Source organism: Strongylocentrotus purpuratus, unplaced genomic scaffold (assembly GCF_000002235.5).
Source record: "Strongylocentrotus purpuratus isolate Spur 01 unplaced genomic scaffold, Spur_5.0 spur5_scaffold_20, whole genome shotgun sequence".
NCBI lineage: Eukaryota > Metazoa > Echinodermata > Echinoidea > Camarodonta > Strongylocentrotidae > Strongylocentrotus > Strongylocentrotus purpuratus.
Genome location: NW_022145606.1, coordinates 23,882,143 through 23,898,039, shown reverse-complemented (window position 1 = coordinate 23,898,039; position 15,897 = coordinate 23,882,143). Strand labels below are relative to the sequence as shown.

Below are 15,897 nucleotides of genomic sequence, written 5' to 3'. Positions count from 1 at the left end.
GACAAGTGGGAACAACACTCACAAAGAAGTGTTCGGACACTAGTCTTTTTATTTTCGGCTCTACACATTCATATCGCCATCTACGTCGACTAAAAAAACAATATAGGAACTGAAGAGTAAAATTTGCCTGTTGAAAAGCCAAACAAAAATGGTTTAATCTGAGTAAGTAAATAACCAAGTCTCCTTTATTCTGTATGTAAACCACTCTTGGTTACATAATTTAATATTCTTTGTTAATGATTAGTACAATGATGTAACGGATTTCTCAAAATTTAAATTTATTTGTGATTGGTAGTGAACTGTGCAACATCATTTGCCATGTGTGGGACTGGTGATACAAATGTGTGTGGAGAAATCGTGTCAAAATCGACTGAGGTCTGAGCTGAGCTGAGCTGATTGCAAGATGCGATCATTAAATATTATCATACAGCTTACAGTGTCATTGTGTTCACTTGTTTGATTAATGGAATGTTTATTATTGATAACATGATGATCTGAAGGTTTTCATGCTGTGATGTGATGATGAGAAACCTTTCTTCTCTCTCTCTCTCTCTCTCTCTCTCTCTCTCTTGCTTTCTAAATTTTGTTAATGTTAGGCCTTTTTTTCTGAGGGATTTGTTTTCATTGGACTCAAATTGGCATTATTAGATTAGAGGTAACAAAATATAGTCTCTTAATTCAGTAGGGGCGCTGGGCCGAGAATAAGGATCGTCCTCATAAACAAGGGTCATCTTCATAAACGGGGACAGATTTGTCCGCAAAAATAAGGGTCGTCGGCTGATTTTTTTTTAATTTTTGATCCGCGCGTTGGCGATGCAAAAAACAGATTCCGCAATGATTTTCTTGATGCATTTCACATTGAATTTGTACAGAGAGTTCCTGGGGAAGACGGACAACCCATAAAGATAGACGGTAAACTGGGGGTATTTTATTACACGGAATCCATTTTTCATATTTTTCAGCGCGCGGATCAGGAAACCGAAACAGGCAGAGCGCCGAAGAAGAAAAAATGTCAGCGAGAATGCAGGCGATCCCTAATTTTTTAGGACGCATTTAGTCCGCGTTTACAAGGATATCCTCGTTTAGGCGGGCGATCCTCATTCTCCGACCAGCGCCCCTACTGATATTGGAGACAATCAGAAACAACAACAAGGGCCAATGTCAAGTATCAAGTATCAAGTATCAAGTTTATTTGTCTTCCAATGTAGTTTTTCTCTGCCAATTTTGTGGCTCTCTCGCCCTCCATATCCCATGTCACAAGCCCATCATTTGTGTAACAAAAACATAAGTAGATCATATGTAGATTCTGTAAAAAATTAACTAGACAGTCAAAAATGGTTATTTTTCAAGAGGGAAAGCTCTGGTCTGAACATTGCATTGTTCAAAATCATATTACTGGGTGGGGCTTATCATGAGTGCACACTAATGATTGGTCAGGTGTCGTGTAAACTGACCTTGTCAAAATTAGTTTCTTCATTCAATGTTTCCTTACATAATGCTGTTGTCTACTTCCCTTCAATATTTATGTACTTGGATTCTTTGTACAAAGATTCTTTATACCAGATTTTAGGGCTGTGCAAAACAGTGTAATGAGGTACCCGAGTACACTCCCAGGTTCACAGGCGAATACTCGAATATTCGGACGCCATGTTTTTTTATAATTTTTTTGAATTTTTTTGAATTTTTTTTCTTTTTTTGCCACTACCATACCACTCAGCAGTTTCTCTGGTCCCTCGCTGAAAACGCATGCAACTTTACTTTGAGTTGCAGTTGAAGGTGCCGATTTAATAAGAATAATAACAGTAAACAATGCTGTTTTAAAAACCAAAGATTGCAGAATAATCCATTTTCCTCCAAGTCCAAACAGTTTCTGAAAGGTGAGTTTGACAGTGCTTGAGTTGGGAAACATTTTTACCGACTGTACCATGCCAGCGGACGCCGCTCTCCCTGGCACGGGTAAGCATGGGCCTGGACATTTTTTTTGCGGCCGAATATTCGGGTACAAGAAATCGTACCCGAGTAGTTGTCAACCGTGCGGGTACTCGAGCATTCGACTACCCGTCGCAGCCTTACCAGATTTGTATAAATTCCCTATGACAGTAGTCTGAATTGGCTATCACCGTCTCCTAATGTGTAGAGACTCTCCAACATATTTGGACAGTCCGAATTGATGCCAATCAGACCCCAATCCGGCCGATTCTAGGCCATTCGTATTGCCAGTTTCGCATAAATTTGCCTTAGTCTGAACATGCTATCACTGTTTCTTACATCTCACTGTTGCTTCTATTCATTTCTCCAGGATTCAAGCTGCTTTTACGCTTGCAAGGTCAAAGGTCGCTGGATCCCATTGCCCTTCTACCCTTTGACCCGACCCCAACCGTCCTGTGTAGGACAAGTCCAAACACACGCAGGAACGCACTTCATCATCAGCCATCATGTCTGGTCGAGGGATCAAAGGAGCGGAGCGTGTTCCTATACAGAGCACGGCAGGTGCCATACCTGTCAAAAATGACAAAGGTAAGCAATAATTTAAAGCACACATGTACAGGGAATGTTGCTAGAGACTAGGGCCCTGTTTCACAAAACTTGTCATCAGTGACAAATGACAGTCTTTGTCATAAGCTACTGAAATCCTTGCTTCTGATTGGTTATCAGCAGATTTGTCACTGATTTTTGTCCTTTGTCATTGAAAAAAAGCTTTGTGAAACAGATCCCAGGTCTTAAAGGTCTTAAAGAATGTGTAGGGGCCAATTAAAGATGCATAAACGTGGGCTTTCAAGGGGAATTCAACACCATGTGGCTGTTAACCCAATAACATTTTTCTTCCAACAAAAAGACTGAGAATAGCAATGAAAACGGGTCTTGCTATTTAATATAAGGACCTCTTTTTTATTGAAGATCGCTATTTATTTAGTCACGCGTTATGGATAGCGGTCCTTACGAAGGGTGGTCCTGGTGAATAGCGAAGTAAATTTGCTAAGGTTTGCTTGCTATTTATAAGGGCCGCTATTCAAAAAGGATCACTTTTCATTTTGTTACGCGTTATGGATAGCGGTCCTTATGAATAGAGGTCCCATGAAAACAACACCAATTCGACAGGAAGAGTAGTGTGATCGCTTTAAACTGTTTTGCCAAGATGAAGATTTTGATGCTTGTTTTCTTCAGAATAGTCTATTTTAAAAACCATGTACAATGCATATCCTGCTGCAACAGAAATTCACCCAATTACTCACTAATTTTAGGTTTTATTTTAACATTGATGTGCCTTATTTTAATAGTTGATATGAAAATAAAGAAATTTTCATATGACTACACATGAAAGTAAGAAACCTTTTTATAAAAGTTGGTTTATGGTGCTTAATTTCTACTTTAGTGGGTGAATGGAAATAAAGCATTGTTTGTGTCTGTACCTACATGTATGATCTACTTTAAAGTGATTTCAGGATGTTAATTAAAATTGATCTTCATTTCATTATAATTAGGTGAAATTAGTATGCAGAAGGTGAAAGTCAAGAGATATGTGCCTGGTAAAAGGTGAGATTCATCACAATTTATTTTCTTCTTCATTCTTTAGTAAAAGTGTCCTGTGACTTTATATGTCGATGACAAGTCATGATACTTTGATCCAGACCAGAGAGAATTATTTGAAAACAATTATCATGATGGAGCGCCAGGAGTGGCAATGTGCCAGACATAAGCGCTATACAAGACTCCACTATTGTTATTATTATATGTGTAATCAGTGCCCCTCTTTGGTAGGTCAGCCATTTCACCTTGGTTCAGCTGTGATGACATGTCTCGGTTCAAATTTCAATTCATGTGTATTTTGTATTCCCCCCCCCCCCCCCCCCCCCCCCAGACTGCACTTTGCACCTCAGTTCAGCAGCAGTGAGGACACATCTCTGATCCAATTACAGTTCCAAGTGTATTTTGAATGTCCCCGTCAGACTTTCAAACTTGAAAACTGTATTTTGTATGCTCCCTCTTCAGACCGGCCTTAGTGCCCTAGCTCAGCAGTAATAAACTGTGGTTTGTTCCAATAATAATAATAATATTATTATTATGTCTGGTTTACCCAGGGTATCCTCGTCAGTATTAATACTGTTCCTTCTGAAGGCCCTGCAATCGTTAACCCAGCTTTAATTACATCCCATGTCTATATTTGAATGTATTTTTTTATGCTACCCTTTCAGACCTGACTTTGCACCCCAGTTCAGCAGTGATGAGGATGAGGAGGCTGAAGGGCCGTTTGTCGGCCGACGCAAGCAGCACTACCCAACATCCAGGCTGGACGCAGAAGACGCCAGGATCAGGAGGCTTCGCGTCAGGCATGAGGATGATAGCGATGACGAAGAAGCAGAGAGGTTCGTACCATGGACCTGTATACATGCTAGACAAACCTGTCTAACTTACTCTGTTCACATTGATGTGTATTTCATATGAATTGTAATTTGTATGTTTATTAGCATTTTCTTTTTGTTTTGTTTGATATGTAATTGTTTATCATTGTATTTTGTTTGTTATAGTGCTTTGAGACTTCTGTGGTAAGCGCTTTATAAGCACCGTTTTTATTATTATTATTATTGTCTGTTAAAGACGTTATCCAATAAAAATACAACTTCAATGGAAAGCTGAATGAACTTAGAATTGTATGATAAAGAAATAACCAATGTTTACCCTTGCAGTATTGCACACAAGCAAATTAAAAACCTAACTTTTGATGAGCCGTTCTTAATTGATGCAAAGTCATTGTGCCATCAAATCCATAGCTAGTTTTTAGGTCAACAACTTCCAATTTTCAAAAGCTTTAAAGCCCCACTGCACTACTTATAGCTACTTGCGCCCTCTATATAGCAAACAATGCTTAATCGGTGCATGTTGGTCCCCCATGATCCCCTTTTTCTTCACTTAATTGAGAGCTGATTTGATGAGATAACCACCTGTCAGTGACCATGCAGGGAGGTATAATCCCTCCTGGCCAGCTAGTGCAGAGGCCTTATGTTAGAAATACATCTCCATATCAATGGAAAGCTGAATGAACGTAGAGTTGTATTATAAAGCGCGCTATACAAGAACCCAATATTGTTATTATTTTAGGTCAACAACTTCTGATTTTCAAAAGTTTTTGTGATTTTGCCTCCTTAGGATCGCACGTCACAGGCACATCCATGGTCCCGAGATCCTGGACGAAGGCGACGATGATGAGGAAGACCATGAGGAGGAGGACTACCTCGCCCATCGCAGCCGAGACTTCGGGAGCAGGGTACGCGATCGACATCGGGAGGAGAGCTCCGAAGAAGAAGAAGCCGCTGAGGAAAAGGAGGATGAGGGGTATTCAAGGAGTTTCCGCGAGGTCGACCGTCGAGATCAGGCACCGAGCAAGACCTATCGGATGGAGGTTGAGGAGAGCTCGTCTGACGAGGAGGAACTCGATGAGGAGGAGATAGAGCGTAGGAGAGCTGCGATGCGGGCTAGAGCTAGGCAGAGAGTGCAAGAGGATATAGAGGTACAAGTGAATTTATTGATTCAATATCTATTTGTGTACATGGGGATTATAGTTACTTGAGTAGAGAGCGACCATAGCTAGTGGAATAGAGATAGTTGCATCAACGGAAGCTGTGCTCATTCATAGGTCAATTTCATGGTGCACACAAATAATTTCCTTTTCCAAGAGTGCAAGAGGATATAGAGGTACAAGTGAATTTGTTAATTCAGTATCCATTTGTGTTCATAGGATTATGAATAGTTGAGTGAAGAGGGACCATAGCTGGTAGAATACATAGTTGCATCAGCAGAAGCTGTGCTCATTGAGAGGTCCAATTCATGGAGCATGAAAATAGTTCCCACATATAGCTAGGTGAAGAGTGCAAGAAAATGTAGAAGTTAAATTATTGATTGAATGTCCATTTGTGTACATGGGACCATAGCTAGTAGAGTAAAGAGAGTTATGTCACAGGAAGCTGTGTTCATCCAGAGTCCGAATCTATTCACTGAAACAACTTGTTTATTTTTTATTTCAACCACAAAGGAAGAGGAAGTCCATCAGATTTAACACATCCTTACACAGGAGTCAATAACATTGTAGATATGCGATATGCAATCCAGAAAATTAAAATCCATAACCTTTTGCATGTTATTCCTATAAATGAAAAGCATTTGTAAACATTCTATGCATGCAGTGGAGAAAGGACTTATTAATTGCTTGATTTATTTCAAAGAGAGCTAGTATTTATAATCAATTGTTTATTCATTTCATTTTCATATAAATACAATCAAAGCAAATAAACGTTTATGCAATACAACAAATCAATGGAAAAAAAAAAGTAATTAATATCATCGGCAATGTATTAAAAATGTTTCACTCTTTACAATTTCTTTAAATTGAAAAAGGAGAACTTTTTTTAAAAGCCTATGATGGCTTTGTGAGACAAAGTTCCCACTATTATTGAAGAAGAAAGCAACCAGATTATTAACCCACGACCTTTGACCTATTTTAGGTCATGGGAATCGAGGACGACAACAAGAAGGAAAAGGTCGATTCGGATGAAGAGGAATCGTCAGAATACGAGGAGTATACCGACTCGGAAGAAGAAGATGGGCCAAGATTAAAACCAGTCTTTGTCGCCAAGTAAGTACTCTCGGTAGACATACAGTTGGGAGGGATTTATAAATTACTAAATTTTCTTTTGAAGGCATCGTTTAACAATGTTAAGTCTGAGATGCATGACCCTACATGGTATCAGTGTCTGTGATATGGTGTAATATTGAAGCCCTAAAAAATATCATTGCAGCATGAGCTAAATCACGATTTTGTTTCAGAATCTGAGACAAAGTTATTCGATCCCTTTAAAGAAAACTACACAATTTCTTGCTGTAACCTTTGACCTGTGTGTATGTTGGTTGGATTGTGGGAAAATATACGTTACCTGATACTTTGGTGGCGAAACATGAAATTTTGTTTCTAACAAATCGTGAATGAAATGAAATGGAATTACCCTTTTTAATGCTCTTTCATATAATGTTTTCAGACAAATCATTGTATTTATGGAAAGGAACCCATCCTGTTTTATTTGTAATAATCAAATTGATTGTCATTGATTGTTTGATGTTTTCAGGAAAGATCGCGTCACCATTCAAGAAAAGGAGAGAGCTGCCATGAAAGAACAAAATTTTGTTTGAATGTTTTTAGGAAAATCATTAAATTTAAGGAAAGGAACCAATTTTTTTCATTCATTACCACATAATGTCATTGACTGTTTGATGTTTTTAGGAAAGATCGCGTCACCATTCAAGAAAAGGAGATAGCTGCAATGAAAGAACAGGAGCTAGAAGAAGAAGCTAAGCTCAAGGCAGAGGCCAGGAAAAGAGAAACAATAAGAGTAAGTCTTCCAATCAATGTATGGAACATCTTACAAGCTCTGCATTTCAGTGGATCCCTCCATTTCCACAGGTTTATCTTAAACAACTTTTTTAAAAACATTATCCTGGATGTTTATGTATGCTTTCTATTTCATAACTTTAAAGGTTCTAAATTGTTCTCCTTCTCCTATTCCTCCTCCTCCTCCCCCTCTTTTGCATCATCTTCTTCTTTTGTTTTGTTCTTCCCTTATTTTCAAATATTTGTTCAAATAATTTTTCATAAAAAATGTATTTTTGTTTAGATGGTACAGATGGATGCAAGGCAGACTCAGCAAGTCTGATCTGATGAGCCTAAGCTCCTTTCTCTCCTCCTTTCTCTACTCTTCCTCTTCTCATTCCTCTTCGTCATCTCCTTCTCCTTCTTCTCTTGCTCTTTTTCCACATCCTCCTTCATTCTTACTCTTTTGTTCGTAATTCCGCAAATAATTCTTTATTTTTCATGATTTTTTTTCTTTCTTCAGATGGTAGAGAATGATGCGAACAAGATTCATCATCTTCTTCTTCTTCTTTCTAATTGTTTTTTTAAAAAATTCATTAAAAATCTATCTTTGTTTAGATGGTAGAGAATGATGCGAACAAGGTCCAGGAACCGGAAGAAGATGTCGGAACAAATGAGCCTAACCTCCTGACCGTGAACACAGATGATGAGAACGATGAAGTAGAGTACGAGGCGTGGAAAGTTCGGGAACTGCGCAGGATCAAGCGCGACAGGGACGAACGTGAACAGTGAGTAATGTTTTGTAGCTTGGAAACAGTCAGGACATGATCAAAAATAGTTACAGTCAAACCTGTCTATGAATTTATGTATTATACATACATTACATAATATGTATATGTAAATGTACTCTTGTCATAATTAATAAGTTTTCAAGATGATTGTCTCGTATAACCTGTCTGTAAAGACACCTGTTTACATTTCCCTGGAGCAGTCTTTATAGGCAGTTTGTCTGTTTTGTCAGGTAAACTATTTTTTGCTTGATTTTATTCATTCTTATTATAGACAATTTTTTTTTTGATGATTGGTACACTTTACCTTGGTCATCTGTTAAACACACGGTTCACATTTTGAGGCCCGCCGCAGCATTAATGTCCTTTGGCAAGACATTAATCTACATTTATTTTGCCTTATTTTGCCACCCTCCACCCAGGTAAAGTAAATGGGTTCCAAGTAGGAAGAAATTCCTTGAATGCCTTATTATAGCTGCTCAGCTATGGCTGGGGTATTAATTTTTCATTTTGTTGTAAACGCAGTAGAGTATATTCACATACTCGCTGTGTTTTATAAATGGACCTATTATTAAGCAAATAATTAACGTTGGTGATAGTGATGGGACAAACTATCACTTCCGAGGCGATCTGGATGTAGCTATCTTTCCGAAGCGAAACTGAGGAAAGATAGCGTATACATTCAGATCGCCGAGGAAGTGATAGTTTGCCCTCGCTTAAAACCTACAGGTGATTATTTGCTTTTTATTCCACACCGGGAACATCTCACTTCTTCCGTAATTTAAGAGCAACAAATCATCAATTAACAGCTAGCAAACGGTGTACAATACATACAGTGCATGCATTAATACGTACGTACGTATACAAGAAAGTGTGTTGCACTGTGCAGATAGTACTACTATCTGCACAGTGCAACAAACTTTTCTTCTCCCATGAATGATGGGCGAACTATCTTTCATCACATGATTTACTTTTGACCAATCTTAGCGCAATATTCTTTGTATGTGGAATATAATATTAACTAATCACTTGTGATTCATTCCTCCTTTGTGATCTAGGATCGAGAAGGAGCGGCAGGAAACGGAGAGGCTGAGGAACATGACGGAGGAGGAGAGAAGAGAAGAACTGAGACAGAATCCCAAACAGATTACCAACAAACAGAACAAGGGACGATACAAGTTCTTACAGAAGTACTACCATCGTGGTGCTTTCTATTTGGTAAGTTCTAAAGGTCTCTTGTTTATATATATATATATTTATTTACTTTTAATTGGTATTGGTATTTATTTAAAAAATTCCCTATGCCAGGCCAAGGGCTGAATTACGTTGATTTTACAAAAGTAAATGACAATAATCAAATTGTCGTGCAAATCTATACATGTATCATAGTCTTACAATAAGCTGAAGGAGAAAAACAGAGAGAGAGTGAGAGAGAAAGGAGGGAAAAAGAAACAACGATAGAAAGGTAGAAGTGTGACATTCTAGAGGAAGAAGAGATTATGGATCACATAATATATGAGTGGATTAATTAACTAAATAATTATCTGTTGTATCCCTTGCTCAATCTAAATCATGGTATAAGGCCATTAAAACAAATAAACATGTTTAGCGTCCCTGCCCGCTTCCTTTTTGGGGGCCGCCTCCTATTTTTTTTTGAATTTTTTTTTTAAAGAAAAAAAACACTGCTAAAATGGATCTATTTCTGATTTTAAAAAAAAAAAAAAAATTAATTGTCGGCGGCTATCTTGAAAAATATCCAGACTGTCAGGGAAAATGGACCGAGCGGCCATTTCGAGCGGCCATTTTGAAAGCAAAAAAAAGGGCCTCCTTCCTATTTAAAAAAAAAACAGGACGCTAAACATGTTTTTTTTTTTTTTTTTTTGGCCTAATATAAATAATTGTAGTATGTCATAGCCATAGTTAGTGTGAATCGTCAAATTTGTAATACCTTATATCCAATCTTGATTCATGAAAGAAAATTTGTCTCTTTTATTGCAACTCAATATTGGTTGATGAATAGTTTAGTTAATTTCATACCATGTTCAATATGCATATTTTGGTTGAGTTATTACATTTTGTTATACGTTTCTCACGATGACAAGAAGATATAGGGCACTAGCATCATGTTTAGTGTAAACACATTTCATTTTCCTTCCTATAATGGGTAAATTGAAGGGTGGTAGCATCCATCTCGCATTCATTCTGAACGCATTTCATCTATTGAACCACGCTTTGTTCTACGTTTCAATGCAGGATGATGAGAAGGAGGTACTGAAGAGAGACGTTTCTGGAGCCACGCTTGAAGATCACTTTGATAAGACAGTCTTGCCTAAAGTCATGCAGGTAACGGAGTTTTATTTGCAATTTCTCTTGAAGTAATAAATCAATGACAATCTTTCAAGAGTTTAAATAATTCCCACACTCAACCCAGGAACAAGCATACATTACCTAACCTGGGGGTGTTTCATAAAGATCCTAAGTCAAACCTAACTCTAAGTTGGACTTAAAAAACAATGGAGAGCCATTTGTAGCCTTAATTTTAAATATTTCCAAAAGCAAAAATTGAAGTATTTTAGACTTTTCATTAATACCACATCAAGAACATGAAATCTCCTTGATAATAGAAAATATGAATGATTTTAATCAACATTTTATGCCTTTTGAAATAACTTTTACAAAATATTTTCAATGATGCTTACGGTTTTCCATAATTGTTAAGTCCAACTTAGAGATAAGTTCAACATAATATCTTTGTGAAACACCCCCCTGAACCCTAATTGCAACCGTAGCCCTCATATCTTTGATGAAGTAAAGCCAGGGCCCTGCTTCATGAAACTTGATATCAATAACAAGTTTACAATAACTGTTATAAGCTACTGAAATCATGGCATCTGATTGGCTGAGAGGAAATTTGTCATAGAAATTTTGCAGTTGTTATAGATAACCGGTTTTATGAAACTGGCCCCTCATTGATTGTTGAAAGTACCCCCCAAATTTTTCTCTTCCCCCAGAACTTCAAAATATGAACAGGGGCTCACCAGTACAGATCATAGAGAATCTAGTATAGACCTTCTAGTTGAACGTTAGTTTGTGGCTCTACAAGAAAGGGCTATTTTGTACACAAAAAAGCCTAAAACTATGGCCTGAAAATAAATCGCCAGGGCCTGAAATCGGGCTTTTGACTGAAATCTGGCATCCCTGCTTACATTTAAGCAGGGATGCCAGTAGTTCAGGCCCTGGCAATTTATTTTCAGGCCATAGTTTAGGATTTTTTGTGTACCAAATAGCCCATTCTAGGAGATGATTTTCAGGCCCTCTGATCAATTCTAACTGGCATCCCTGTTCATGAGTTGCAAGTTCTGGGTATGAAAATAATCGTGGCCGCTTTCCAAAATACAGGGCTACTTGGGTCTTTTCGTGCTTGTTTCATCCAAACACCAACATCATTTGTACAAATGGAAAAAACGTAGTTGTAATTATACATATGTATGTTGCTCTTTCTCTCTTCAGGTCAAGAACTTTGGACGTTCCGGTCGGACCAAGTACACTCATCTCGTTGACCAGGACACCACGACCATGGAATCACCTTGGGCCAACGAGACAGCCCTCTCCAGGAAGTTTCAGTCCTCCGGCGCCGGGGGCTTGAAGCAGAGCTTTGAGAAGCCCTCAGGAAGAAAGTCACGGAAGGGCGACGCCCAATGAGATGATCATAGCTAGGTTAGAGACAAAGTTGTGACAGACAATGCTAACATAGGACAATTCCTCATGTCGGAAGCTTTTCAAGAAAGTTTCAGGTGTCTATTACTGGCTCCAGGAAGAAGAGCTATGAGACATCCAGAGCAAGAAAGGGCGCAACGCAGTGAAACGATGCATAGCTAGTTGAGAGACGAAGTTGTGACGGACAATACTTGCATAGGTCAATTCAGAAAAAAATTCATAGAGCTTTTCAAAGAAGTTTCAGGTATACTTCACTAGAGCCAGGAAGCAGAGCTTTGAGAAACCAGCATCAAGAAAGTCCTGGAAGGGCGCAACGCGATGAGACGGTGCATAACTAGTTGACAGACAACAGTCAATGGTTATATCTATAGGTCAATCCATGTACTGTAATATCAGAAAGCTTTTCAAGGAAGTGTCGGGTTTCCTTTGCTGTGCTACGCAACGAGACGATGCACAGCTAGTTGAGAGTGATAGTTTGACAAGCAAGCGCATGAATTTATGTCTTGAAAAACAAGACAATTTGGAAAAGCTTCAGAATGAAGTTCTCTGCATCTGTTACAGGCAGCATGGCACAGAGCTTCGAGGAACCTACAGTGAGAAATTCAAGAAAGGTGCAGTGACTTGAAATGGTGCACCATGTGTAAAGTGTAAGTGACTCAAAGGATGCTCAAAGGACACGCTGGGTTTTGACTTATTCGCCCCTGGAACTCTCAAAATGGTCTCTGCAGACTTTTTTGTTTGTTGGTCCTGTAGGAATGGACTCCACAATGTGATCACACCCAAGGCATATCAGAGCCCTGTTTCATAAAAACATGTTATCAATAACAAGTGCTAAATGGCAAATCTACTATCAGCCGATCCAATGCCACGATTTCAATAGCTTACAACAGTTATTGTAACTTTTAATTGATAAGGAGTTTTATGAGACAGGGCCCAGATGGGCTTCTGTCATTAAAACACACGTTTTCCATTCACATGCATAACCTTAGTCTGCATACTCAAACCCTTTTCTTTTTTTGACACTTACTATAATTTACAACACTTTCAATAACTGTTAATTTTTGGGGGAGAAGCTCTTACTTTATACAAACTGCAAATGTTCATCATTGTGATTTTGTACCATGTTATAATTTAATTTTTGTGAATTTAGACGATTCATGAACAAAAATTGAAAATAATGTGTCGTTAAATACTATCAACAAAACCCATCTTGGTTTCCGCCTATCCTAGCTTACACAGCAGGACATGGGCTATATGAGGCACTTTTATTTGTTTGCTAGAAGTTTGTCAAGAAGCATAGGGCCTACGTAGGTATTAGTCTACATCCAACATATTTCAGACTCTGTTTTGTTGGTGTAAAGTTCAGGGTCTCATAACACAAAACTTGGCAGTTGATCGTACAATCACGTAGCCGCCAACCATTCATAATATGGAGGAACGGTTCACAATTTTTCAGCCTTAAAGTTTTTTTATCCTTTGGTTCCTCTACTTTTCTATATAAAAACAAACATCTGTGTGACATGCATACAAAGTACACTATCTTCCTAATGATGTCTTTAGAAATTCCTAATGTAAGCTTTGAAAGATTGCCCTGTATGCAATGACGCAATCATTTGATCACTATAATGATGAACTTATTTGCAAAATAAAAATCAATATATTATTTTTGTAATGTAATCACATGTAATGCACAAATCTTTGTCAAGTGCCTCGTTACAAATTATTCACCTGTTACGAATAATTGTATCTCAATGGTCGGAATGCATATTAAACTACAGTATTTGTTACTAGGTAGGACAAACATCACATAATATACAAATAATACACATCAGTGAGGGCATTAGTATGAATTACCCACACGAGGTACCTTTGCAACAGTCTAACACGCGCGAGGCGATAGGGCTGTTTTGAAGGTACCAAGTGTGGGTAATTTTACTAATGCCCAAACAAAATGATATGTATTATTTGTTTTATAAGATTTTATTTTTAAATGATGTTTTCTAACATGATTTTGATAATGACCGGTCATTACCCAAATTGCGCGCGTTTGCGCGCTAGGCAAAATAAATGCCTGGTCACGTGTACGCTTTCAACCAATCATTTGATTAGGATCCACGTCATCATCTTATAATAAATTATATTTGCATTGTTACTATTGAAATACAATTATTCATGGAATCATTCGTACCAAGGCACTTCACGAAGAGTATAATTTGTTTACATTACGAGAATGGCTTATTTGCTAACTTGACTTTATGTTACAAGGTCCAAATCCTGACTTCTATACAAGGTCTGAAACTGGAGACTAGTATAATCACACTGTCCTATTCATGTGTCTGGATATTGTGTTCATGAGCACACACAAAGCAAACAACAGACCCAGGGCTAACGCACAGTGAAGCCAGCTACCTTCAAAACCTGAACAAAAGAAGGTCTGAAGCTAGAGACTAGTATAATCCCACATTTCTCTTCATGTGCCAGCCTAATGTGTTCATGGGCACATACAAAGCAAACAAAAGAATCAGGGCTATTAAACGCACAGTGAATCCCGCTACCTTCGAAACCTAAACAAATGGAGGAGGTCAGATAGGGGATTAGTGTTGTAAAGAAAAGAATTCTTTAATACATGACCTTGCTTCACAGATAATTATAGCACATGAAAGTTAAATATAATTGCATAGTTTAGGGTCCTGCAAAAGACGTGTTTACCAACATATTCAAATTGATGAATGTTTCTTTCCTTGGGACCTGTGACGAGTTATTCCATTAACCTGTTATTAATGAATGAGCTACAATACATTACTAATTCCCATGTCGGGTAAGGTTTCGTTATTAGGGACTTTTAGATTTGTGTGGACTGATATGTGTGACGTGCAAATCTAAAAGTCCCTATTGTCAAGAACAACCGTTTTGTAAAAAGTAGGCTACTGCAACTGTCCCGCCATAATAATGTACCATCAATTTATGTTGATTTAAATGGTAGCTTTTTACAAGCCAGACAATAACATTAAACTTCAATATGGTCATTTAAAAAATATATGGTTTTTGTCTGCCTTGACAAATCTGTTTCCCCTTAACTGTTATTATTTATACATATTTTTTTAAATTTAGATAATTTGATGGGTTTCATTTCCTGGTTGACTTTAAAAGAGTCTTCTGATATTCACAATTCAATGTCTGATGCCTGGTCCATGTTTCACGTAACTTGTTACCAATAACAAATTATGAGTTGATTTAAGTTACTGAAAACATTTAATATGAGTGCCTGTCAGTCAGTGTCACCAAAATCTATTACAGCATTGTGTTAGTACGGTTAGATGTTATTATTCATAACAAGTTTATTATGAATTTGGGCGTAGATCTGAAAAATGTGCACTGTCTTCATTGATCATGTAAATTTTCTTTTACTGTTATGAGGATTTGTTTGAAACTCATTTAAAATAAGAGAAATTTTGACTCTATTCAGTGTTGCAAAGTCATTTCATACATGTATAAATTGTTGTATAGAATTCTTTAATAAGATGTGTAAATACATTGACAAATAAACAAATTTCTGTCTTATTGGTCTTTATTACCGTTGGTAAATTTGCCTCGTTCAGTTATGACCCAGTAAACCACCACCCCCCCCCCCCCTCCCCCCAAAAAAGAGCAGTGTAATTTTTAAAAAAGTGTAAATGAAGTGCAACTGAAGAAAACAAATGGGAATTGGCTTCCAACTTATACATTTTAATTGTATAATTCCAGATGTTTGTACATGATTCAAAATTAATTCGACCATTTTTGTTGAATTAAGAATAACTCCCTCTAATTACAAAGAAGTTCAGAACCTAAGACTGTAAAATTTCATGGACTATACACAAGTCTGCAAAAGTAACTTATTGCCTTCAAGAAAAGAGTAATTCCAGAAAAAATTGCTAGAGACGTACAGATAAAGATGGAGAGAGGGAGATAGAGAGAAGAAGATGATGGATGGTGAGAGAGAAATAGAGAAGGATTTGGAGAAGATAACAGACAGATAGACAGAAAGACATGTGG

The 15,897-nt window shown here is 37.6% G+C and overlaps 1 protein-coding gene across 1 annotated transcript; it reads left to right on the top strand.

Annotated features, from left to right (window-relative positions):
- The first annotated feature begins 66 nt into the window (after positions 1-66).
- Positions 67-13,992, top strand: LOC583272 (microfibrillar-associated protein 1). The gene is made up of 11 exons (XM_030993069.1): positions 67-162; positions 2,300-2,517; positions 3,483-3,534; positions 4,194-4,364; positions 5,146-5,506; positions 6,498-6,628; positions 7,271-7,379; positions 7,976-8,145; positions 9,204-9,363; positions 10,399-10,488; positions 11,656-13,992. The coding sequence occupies exons 2-11, from the start codon at positions 2,436-2,438 to the stop codon at positions 11,845-11,847; spliced, it is 1,518 nt and encodes a 505-aa protein (XP_030848929.1). The 5' UTR covers positions 67-162; positions 2,300-2,435; the 3' UTR covers positions 11,848-13,992.
- Positions 13,993-15,897: the final 1,905 nt, after the last annotated feature.

What these genes read in the sequence shown, in the direction of transcription:
- LOC583272 (XM_030993069.1), top strand. Translation starts at nt 2,436, where the DNA reads ATGTCTGGTCGAGGGATCAAAGGAGCGGAGCGTGTTCCTATACAGAGC. An exon ending in ACCTGTCAAAAATGACAAAG is followed by an intron (nt 2,518 to 3,482) that starts GTAAGCAATAAT and finishes CATTATAATTAG; the next exon opens with GTGAAATTAGTATGCAGAAG. An exon ending in GGAAAAGAGAAACAATAAGA is followed by an intron (nt 7,380 to 7,975) that starts GTAAGTCTTCCA and finishes ATCTTTGTTTAG; the next exon opens with ATGGTAGAGAATGATGCGAA.